The sequence below is a fragment of the Bactrocera latifrons genome, unplaced genomic scaffold (assembly GCF_001853355.1).
Source record: "Bactrocera latifrons isolate USDA-ARS-PBARC rearing strain unplaced genomic scaffold, ASM185335v1 scaffold_315, whole genome shotgun sequence".
Lineage (NCBI taxonomy): Eukaryota > Metazoa > Arthropoda > Insecta > Diptera > Tephritidae > Bactrocera > Bactrocera latifrons.
This window is the reverse complement of record NW_017536797.1, coordinates 31,733-41,536: the sequence shown is the minus strand read 5'-3', so window position 1 is coordinate 41,536 and position 9,804 is coordinate 31,733. Positions and strand designations below refer to the sequence as shown.

The 9,804-nt window shown below is 33.8% G+C and overlaps 1 protein-coding gene across 2 annotated transcripts in view; it reads left to right on the top strand.

The window, feature by feature from the left end:
- The window catches only part of LOC108970907 (zinc finger protein 2), a 196,398-nt gene extending 187,933 nt beyond the window's left edge, over positions 1 to 8,465 (top strand). For both annotated transcript variants that reach the window (XM_018936618.1, XM_018936617.1), the window contains one exon: positions 7,342 to 8,465. In XM_018936618.1, coding sequence (XP_018792163.1) covers positions 7,342 to 7,370 — 29 coding nt within the window. In that variant the 3' untranslated portion in view covers positions 7,371 to 8,465. The remainder of the gene's footprint in view (positions 1 to 7,341) is intronic.
- Positions 8,466 to 9,804: the final 1,339 nt, after the last annotated feature.

Here is a 9,804-nt window from a genome sequence, read left to right as displayed (position 1 = left end):
ATTTAAAAAATTATTTTACGTGCGAAAGAGAGGTCCGAGGAACGTATTCAGTGCCATTTAGTATAAATACAATAACATTGTGATTAAAAATTTTTTTTAATTAATTTACATTATTCAAAATCTGATTCATCAGAAGAAAAACTGGGCATCTCCAAGTACTGAACATTCGTCGTCACTATTTTCTTTTTCTGTTATTTCAGCAATATCTTGTGCTGTCAAAGGCGTTTGGTCCCCAATGAATCGTATTGGTTTTAGATAACCATCAACAGCAGATTTCAGGCTGTAGTTTAACACATTCAGGTTCCGTTACATGAAGCCACATAGAATTGACAAAAATTGTTCTTGAAATTTTTTGTTGTAGTGATATCCAGCACGGAGGTTTAGTATTTGAGTCAAAACTTTTAATTTTTTTTAAAGAATTTTTTGTTGTCTCCTTTTGAAGAATAACTTTTCACAAAAATTCGATATCTCGCTTCATTCGCCCTATTGCAGTTTTTTATACCATACATATAACATTATTTCGTTAATAAAAACATCAGCTTCATCTGTCAGTGATGAAAAAACTGTATGTAAAAAATAATGCAGCCGTATAATCACATCCTGTATATGCATGGAAAGCTGGAAGCTTTAGGCATAACTTGTATCCCAACTTCAACGGTAATTCAGTGCAATTAATGCACTCCAAATGTTGATTATTTTTATTTTTATTTCCGAATGCTGAATTTTGGGACTATTTCCCAGCAAAATAACCAGAACATCGGTATCAGAGGAATTAATTATAATTTTCGACTCTGGTGGCGCTTTATATGCATAAAAAATCATGCTCGTATCCGCTTCTTAATGATGGCATACGTAATCAACTTCTCCCTTTTTTTTTATAGAATTTTGCTGGACTTCGTAAGAGAAACACTGGTGGTAAAAAAAAATATTTTTATTTCCGATGATCGTTACCAAATTTTGGCTTTCCCAATACTCAGCCAAAAAATGTACCAAGGCTGTTTTGAAACAGTAGTTTTTGAGACTGTGCAAAAAATCTTTGGTCCTGGTTTGTTGAGGGTCAGAAATTTTATACGGAGTGTCAAATTCTTTGCGACTGTGGAGTTCAGAATCTTTGATCGACTGTGATAAATAACAGTCAAAAACTGCAGGTATTTCTGTAGCAGTTGTTGAACAAAGTTGAATGAATATTGACTCCGCAACTTTTTCAAAAGTTTGTGGCATAGAAGATCCGATTAAATGTAAAAAGTAAAAACCGCCGATTATTTAACGCTGATATTTGTCGGTTCGACCACTTCTGTTCCCGATTTTAAAGCTTTCGCTAAGGTTGATTTAGCATTTTTAAACATTTCACCAGCACATGAGAGCAGAGCAGGTGGCAGTGGTGCTAGTGGAAAAGTTAAGCAATGTTCCAAATTAATTCTCTTGTTTACACTAATTGCCAACAGTCATCCAAATATATCTCGTTCCATTTTTAATAATACCCTCTTGTTTTGATCTGTATTCATCACTACTCTACTTGTGGACTCCAAAGGAAAATTCAAGATTTTGTTCTGCTTGATAGCTTTATCAAATCTTCCGGGAATTGTAGAAGATTCATTGATAAAATTCAGTTTCTGTTGTTCACCAATTGCCTTGGCGTTCAACAAAAAATCGCCAAGATCTTCAGATGCTAAACCCGTGGAAATGTTGAATAAATTATTTGTATCTATTATTTCATCAAACGGATTCATTGTATCTTTTATTGCCTCAATAATAATGTCCAGGCTTTTCCTATCTTTTTTAATCGTGTTTTTTTGCAACGAATGCGAAGTATCATCTTTTTTAAACCGACATTTTCTTTTACAGCTGATTTTCGTTCTCATGCTCTCGCTGAGCGGCCATCCTTAACGCGCAGATATTGAGTCCACGGCAAGAGTATCAGTCAACTGTTTGCTAGCATCAGCATTGATGGTCTGCTCTAGCGTCAGGTTCATAGGTGATCGAGCAAAGTTAGCTTTGGTGCGTCTGATTTCAAAAGCGCCACGACGAAATTCTTCTATCAAAACTGAATTTTCAGTATACATTGTGATTAAATGACTCAAGTATAACACAGCCCATCTAGCGTAAGGCTGGTTAAACGCAAAATATAAGTCACACATGTTGTATATCGAATCCATATCCAATTCAAAGTTGCTAGTACGCATGCTTCTTGAAAACCGAAGAAATAAATTAATGAACTCTGAATATTGATAATAAAATTGTGCTGTTTTTCCTTTTGCCACACTTAAAGTGTCTCTGCAGTACTGTTTATATCCATTTGAAATACGGTGCAATAAATCTGGAAGTTCAACTCGTTCGCTGACGTCACATGCAGCCTGATTTGATGCATTCTGTATTTGAGCTTGTAGTAATTCATCCAACGCTTCGCGAGATACATTCGTTGTGGATAAATGCTGTTCGAAATGAAGTATTTGCAATGCAGCAGCAGTTAGTGGATGTAAGCCCTTGCACCGATTAATAAGCATGCCGTCCAAGTAGCTATTCATTGATCCACCGGCTAATAATTCTGCTTGAACTAGAATTTCCACTAATCCACTAGAATCGATCGTTTTGAAGAAAGCAATTTCTATGTGAAATGCTCCCAAATTTACAAAAACTTTGTCTCTTTTTATTGAATCTGCATAGCCATTTTTGCTATTGCTAAATCTTATGTCACGGTAATACGTGGTTGGCTACACTTTTCAGCTATTTCGTTCGCTGTTTCTTTAACGATTGCGTAAGATGTCGGAGAGTTATTTATCGGAGATAGATACTCGATCTTTTGCTGTTCACTCCCATCACTTGATGTCATTCAGTTATAGCCTAATCACATTGGAAGTGAATTTATTCGAGATAATGACAATACCCATAATAAATCTACCTCTACATACTCGTATATCCAGTGTATTAGTAAATGAATCTACCGGCAGCAGCTGCAAACTAGCGGTTGGTTTAGAATAGTATGGTCGAATTTCACGTACAATCTCATTAAAACGCCTCCTTTTACGCGCGGGTGATTCACTATTTACATTGTCTCGAACTTCACGTATTTCAGCTGTTTCATCACCGGAATCATCTGTTGCCAGGAAACTGATAAATAATACCAACCGTGTCATGCATAGTATCTTTTCCGGAAGTGGTGTGGACGAAGCGATCGAAGTTGTCAAATGCTAAGTGCGTACAGTGTCCACTCGATGATTTTATGCCGGTTAGTATTACATTATTATCTTGGACCGACGTATACGTCATTTCTGTCTCTAGTTCTTCGGCCATATTGTACCCAATAGTATGGCCATATCTATTGAGACTTCATTGCCAGTCCAAGCAATAAACTTTTTGCTGGTTTACATCTACCTTGGGTGACTGTATAAATTATGTCACTACATAATGTGATATGCTATTTTGACATTAACTTGGTTACGATTTTCCTCGGAAACGTTTGGTCCTAGAATGAGACTTTCCATGAAATAAAATAGCACTTCAGGAATTTCACATTCTCCGCGAATAATGTCATGTCGGCTGAGGAGTCGCCGAGGATTAATATTCTTCATGCACTTTCTTAAATAATATGCTACATCTTCAAATTTTTGCCACTTCTATATCTGCATGATACACAATTTTTTGGCTACGAGGACCAGCCAAACTTCTATAACAATACGGTTACCGAATTTTTTTTAAATTTTTTTTTTTTTAATTTCGGGTCGATAATCTTGAAAGTAGCCCACTTTTCTTTGGATTGATACGCTGCGTAACAGGACTGATAATAAGCAACAGTTTGATTTGTTACTTTTAAGAGGATGTTGGCATCATTGAGACTCTCGCCCTATCTTTTATTTATTGTACTGCTTCTTCAGTTTTAGCAAATCTCAGATTGAGTATCTGCTTCCCACACTGTTTGCGTTCATGATTGCAAAACAGRCAAGTGGTTTTGCTACATGTCGATGGTGCTGAGGTTGATGGCTCCTAAAACAATAAAAAATATTTTTTAAATAAGATAATGCCCGAAGAAAAAAATTCAAATTAAAAAAAAAACACTTCAAAAGTCAGAATATTTAGTACCTCCTTTACATTTGTAGAAATCTCAGCCGTGGCATCAGCATGACTTTCTTCACTCTCAGTACCTGTTGCACAGGAACATTAGACACATCTAATTAGACATTAGATACAATACCATTTGAAGCTTCACCAGCGGTAGAAATATCAACAGGCATCTGAAAAAAATAATTTTTTTGATTAAATACTAGAATTTAATACATAATTCCCTGGCGGACTCGATGAATTATAATTAAATTCCACGCGTTACTTAATTAGAAAAATAAAATATATAAAATCTGTTTACTATGTAAATTTTAAAAATTTATTTATTATGTACTTACTGCATGTTCTGTAGCGAAAATATTAAATTCTTCACTATATTTAGTTTTTAATACAGTCACTTTTTTATAACACGTGGTATGATAACCACGAAATGAACAAATGCGTTGGTTAGTTTAACATCGTTGTATTTAAAGTTTTTAAATTTTCGAAAAGCCAATTTCAATGAACAATTTTTGAAAGTTTCATCGTTAAATTACATTACAGAGTCACTTAAATCCCACAGAAAATACTTTTTAGCCATTTTTGAACAAATTTATTACCAAACAAGTAATATCGACACGCAATAGCAGCACCTTTTTTCTAATATGAAAATAGGGACTAATAATGCATAACAACAGTTGCTCCGAAATAATGCTCAGCATTTACTGTAGTCTATCGCTATCTTTCTTAATTTCATAAACAAAAAGCATGCGCACTCCCCTTCTTTCGACGAAGGAGCGACCCACAGCTGCAATGCTGGATTCAGCATCAAAACTGAAAGGTTTGTCACGTTCCATTTCTCTATCATTATAAGAATATACACAAGAAAGTGTGTGTATACTTACTTCCATTCTTCTTATTTTCTTACCCGATATTAAGTCTGCCACGAAGTTTTTAGCACCCAGAAGAAATGCCAAAGACCCTTTAATATATACTACATACTTATCTTTAAATATAAAAAATTAGAGATGAGTGATATTGTGATTTTTCAATATATGTGATTTCAGTGATTACTATTTTTAAATCACTGGGATTTTATATTGCTATTGCCATCGACGAATTACCGTAGTGTAGTATGATTTCATTGTTTCTATTAGTAAAGCAAAAGTTAATAACTTTATATTAAGAAATGTTACATTATTACATATACATGTATCTTTTGAGCTGGTAGTTCCACTGTAGGATGTCTATTCTGTTCTCACGTTATTTTTAAATTTGTAAAAGATGTTTTATATGAAATTTTTGATTTGCAAACATTGCATTTTGCATATATTTCATCTACCACTTCAAACATCTGCTATACTTCACTTCGTTTCCTTGATACATTTTCAGCCATTATCAAAAATTATAAGAACGTAAAACTCAAAACTTCAAACCTCTATGACGAAAAATAGCATATACGTATATACGTATATATACAATACACTGAAGAAAGTTGCTACTTTTCTGCTATTTACTATTGTGATCGCATGTAATGTACTATTCAACAATCACAGTTTCACAAGCTTATTCTGACCTGCTATCGCAATCGCAATTCATAGGTTCGAACTGGTATCGCAATTCACAGGTTCGAACTGTTATCGCAATTCACAGGTACGAATTGCTATCGCAAATCACAGTTTCGAAATGCTATCGCAAATCACAGTTTCGAACTGCTATCGCAAATCACAAATTCGAACTGCTATTTATAAAATGTGATCACAGTTGCGATATGCGATTTTTCATATCGCTCATCACTATAAAAAATAAGTGTCACGTTGTGAACTGATTTTATTAAAATTTAGCACACTGTGTATAGTTCTAACCAACTTAGAAAATAGGATATAAGAAACCATTTATAAATGAAAAATGCAGTAAAATCTCTATTAAATGGACACTATATTAGGCAACAACTCCATTAACTGGACATAAAGGCTAGTAACATTGAGAAGGCAGCCTTAAATTCTTTACTTTTTCTAATGAAATTTCTTTATATGAATACATTCAAAATTAATCCTGAAGTACAATCCCTTGCATTCTTATACCGAGAAAAATGTTTTCGCCTTTATTCGTTCACTGTTTTTTATTATATGAATAATAGTATAAAGTGAATACCCCAGCAACGCGTGGCCGCATCCACGAGTACTTAAATATAATATAAAAGATCAGCAAGGAGAGCTGGTCACTATACGTATAGCTGGCAAAAAACCTGAACGATCAGGATCAAGTGCTTGTGTGGAAAACTTTTTCATTTAACGAAATCTTCTTCTTTACTGGTGTAGACACCGCTTATGCGATTATAGCCGAGTTAACAACAGCGCGCATGTCGTTTCTCCTCTTTGCTACGTGGCGCCAATTGGATATTCCAAGCCAGGTCCTTCTCCACTTGGTCCTTCCAACGGAGTGGAGGTCTTCCTCTTGCTCTACTTCCCCCGGTGGGTACTCCATCGAATACTTTCAGAGCTGGAGTGTTTTCGTCCAGTCGGACAACATGACCTAGCCAGCGTAGCCGCTGTATTTTAATTAGCTTTACTATGACATTTTGGTCGTATATACATACAGCTCATCGTTCCATCGATTGCGATATTCGCCGAGGTCAAAGCGCAAAGGACCATAAATCTTTCGCAGGACATTTCTCTCGAAAACTCGCAACGTCGACTCATCACTTGTTGGCATCGTCCATGCCTAACCTAACGTATCACATTTTTTTTTAAAGGTTGACGTTTTTTACTTTCACTCAATATAATAAATTTTGCCTCATCTGTCGATTTAATATAACACACATGTATCTCATTTCAAGATGTTTATACTCTTACAACATGCTGCTACAGAGCATAATAGTTGTTTCACCTCACGGTTGTACGTATCACCTAAAACTAAGCAAAATAAATATAGGGTTATAAATATATAAGTGATCAGGATAAAGATATCAGTGGAAATCCTCTGCGCAGACTGTAAAAAATTTAGATATCTTGAGAAACCTTGGAGGAGGGTTGGTATTGCATATCGGCGTTAGCCGACCACTGCCACGCACTCAAAACGCCATTAAACGAAAACATTTTTTAATATGTAGTTTTGTCAACACCTGAATATGTTGAATATATGAATTTCCTTGGATTCTTGCAAGTTGTAAGAGTATGAAATATTCGGTTACACCGGAGCTTAGCTTTGTTTTCACTTCTTTTTGATGTTTTTTAAGTGCATAAATATATATCTGAATTAATCTTAGACTACATTTGTTCTCATGTTTTTTTATACTGTTTACAGATAATTCCCCAAGTGACGTTCTCAAATAGATGGACGGCTAAGATGACTAACAATAAAAAACATGGTCATAAAATGAAAATCGGTTATAAGAGAAATCTGCCAAGCGGAGTGATAAATACAAAACATACTAAAAGGATTTATTGCAAAGAATACTCGCAACATGTTTTATGATAACAAAAAAACTTATACTAAAAGACAGATACACATAGTTCCTATTTTAAAAAAAAAAAAATAATAATAATAATAAAAAAATTAAATAAAACAAAATAACATTAGTAACGTAATTTAAAATCTAACACCTCGATTTATAAAGATGAAAATATTACATTATTCAATATAAAGCGGCTGATATACACGTGGAAATATACATAGAAACACACAAAATTTATGTTAGTTGGAGTTACGCATTAATAAGCGAAAATAAAAATATAAATAAATAAAAGTAAGAACAACAAACATTGATATGGAAGCGCCAAAGAGTGACACTATCAAAGTGTGCTTCAATAGAAAAGATGAATGAGAATATATTACAATATTTTGAGTGTTGTGTAATTAACACGTAATATGTATTAATGGAATCAAGATTTAATTATCTAAAAGTTAAGGCTGGGGTCTCAATCAGTCCTAACTAAAACGAAAAGAAACAAACATACATATTTTACCCGTGTCTAAGATGATAGGTGTATTACAATAAATTAATCTAAATAAGTAAAAGTAAAAATTAAAGGATAAAATTTTAGTGAAAATAAACGAAAACTAACATAAAATAATTTTTCGAAAAATATGCAACAAAGTTCCTAGCATTTTAGTGTGCTACATACTATTTTGCCTATGTTTATTCCTTTATTAAATTAAAGCTGAAGATCTGGCTAATTTAAATGTCTTGTAATGTTGAAAGGTAATCAATTACGCAAAAGCCAACAACGGAGAGTGGTCAGTTAAATTAAGCAATTTATATTTGTAACTTGTAACTATTAAAGAAGATATTTATTTGAAAATATAATGAAACAGTGGTCGAATATATTGCTTAAGTTAATTATATTATAGTAAACTACATCCTGTAAAACTTATCCCCATGAACGCCCTTGCGAAGTATAATAAAGTACCAGCATTACAAACCATTACTTAAAAGCATTTCAGCACATTTGAATTCAAACATGCTTATATTTATTACCAGAAGCAAGAAAACCAGCGTAAAAATTAAGCGAAGGATTAAATAATGTCGCCTACATACATACAAGCATATATCCTTACTATATACATTCAGACATACATATGTGCCAACTAAAAGTAAAGAAATAATAAAATTAAATATGAACCAAAAAACTACGGTATGTAAACAAATTCATATTCGATGAAAATTAAATGCGTACATCAAAATCAGGTAAATTACTAATATTCTCACAATTGATAATATTTTTCGCATAGATTTGTACGAATTCAACTTCATAACTTTGTTGTTGCTTTTGCATGACAGTTTTTGGACAAGAGCGCAAAGATAACTACAAGAAACATATTGAATTGAACACTTTTTTTCCGAAAAAAAATGGTACAGGCGCAGTAGTTCTTAGCTTCTTTCGACCAATTCTGAAAAGCAAATGCAACCATTTTTTTACAGCATCGAATTGGAGTTATCTATTCGGTTGACGGTCACGAAACGTCTTATGATTTGGGTTGAGTAAGAAAATACCGAATAATTTCTCAATATTTCATATAAAATATTACTCACATTACCCTTAATTGATGGTCTGCTAATAAGAGATCGAGGATTTTTATTAAGTTATCGCGTTTTGACGCCGTAAACAACATCCAAACACTTATTGATTTTTTAATTTTTCTAAAATCCTCGGACACACGTTGCGCGTTGCCAAAACAAAACCATGTATACTGCACGATATTAAATTTAGGAGGATGCAATGCGAAAGACATGTTCCTGAAATGTAGTGTTTCGGGTTATAAGGTAAAAAAAATCTAGTTTTGCGAATTTATTTCTTAAATATGAATTGAGTAATCTTATTTGGACCTCTTGTACATTATTGAGCACACTTTTAACAATATAGGGTAATTTTTTTTGCATTCGGCGATTTTTACGATGAGTGAAATTATTCAACAAAGTATCTTTAAATATTGTATGTGGAAGCAAATTTCAGTTCAGAATATTGGAAAGGGCCTTCGGTTGTAATTGTTTGTCGCGAGCAAGTGTTTTTGATTAGTACAAATTATTCAAAGAGCGTCGAGAACGCGTTGTAGGCGCATAATCTCCAGGATCTGACTTTAACAACTGTTTCGTGGATTGGAAGAAACGTTTGCAGAAGTGTGTGTAAATGCAGCACTAGTGCTATCATAATTATGAAACACTAACCCAAGAAATTTGCGCCCACGCCCCGACGGAAGAGAAGGACGATGTGACCAAAGATGCCTTTTATGAGTGCTTGGAAAGCACTTATGAGAGCTGCCCCCGCC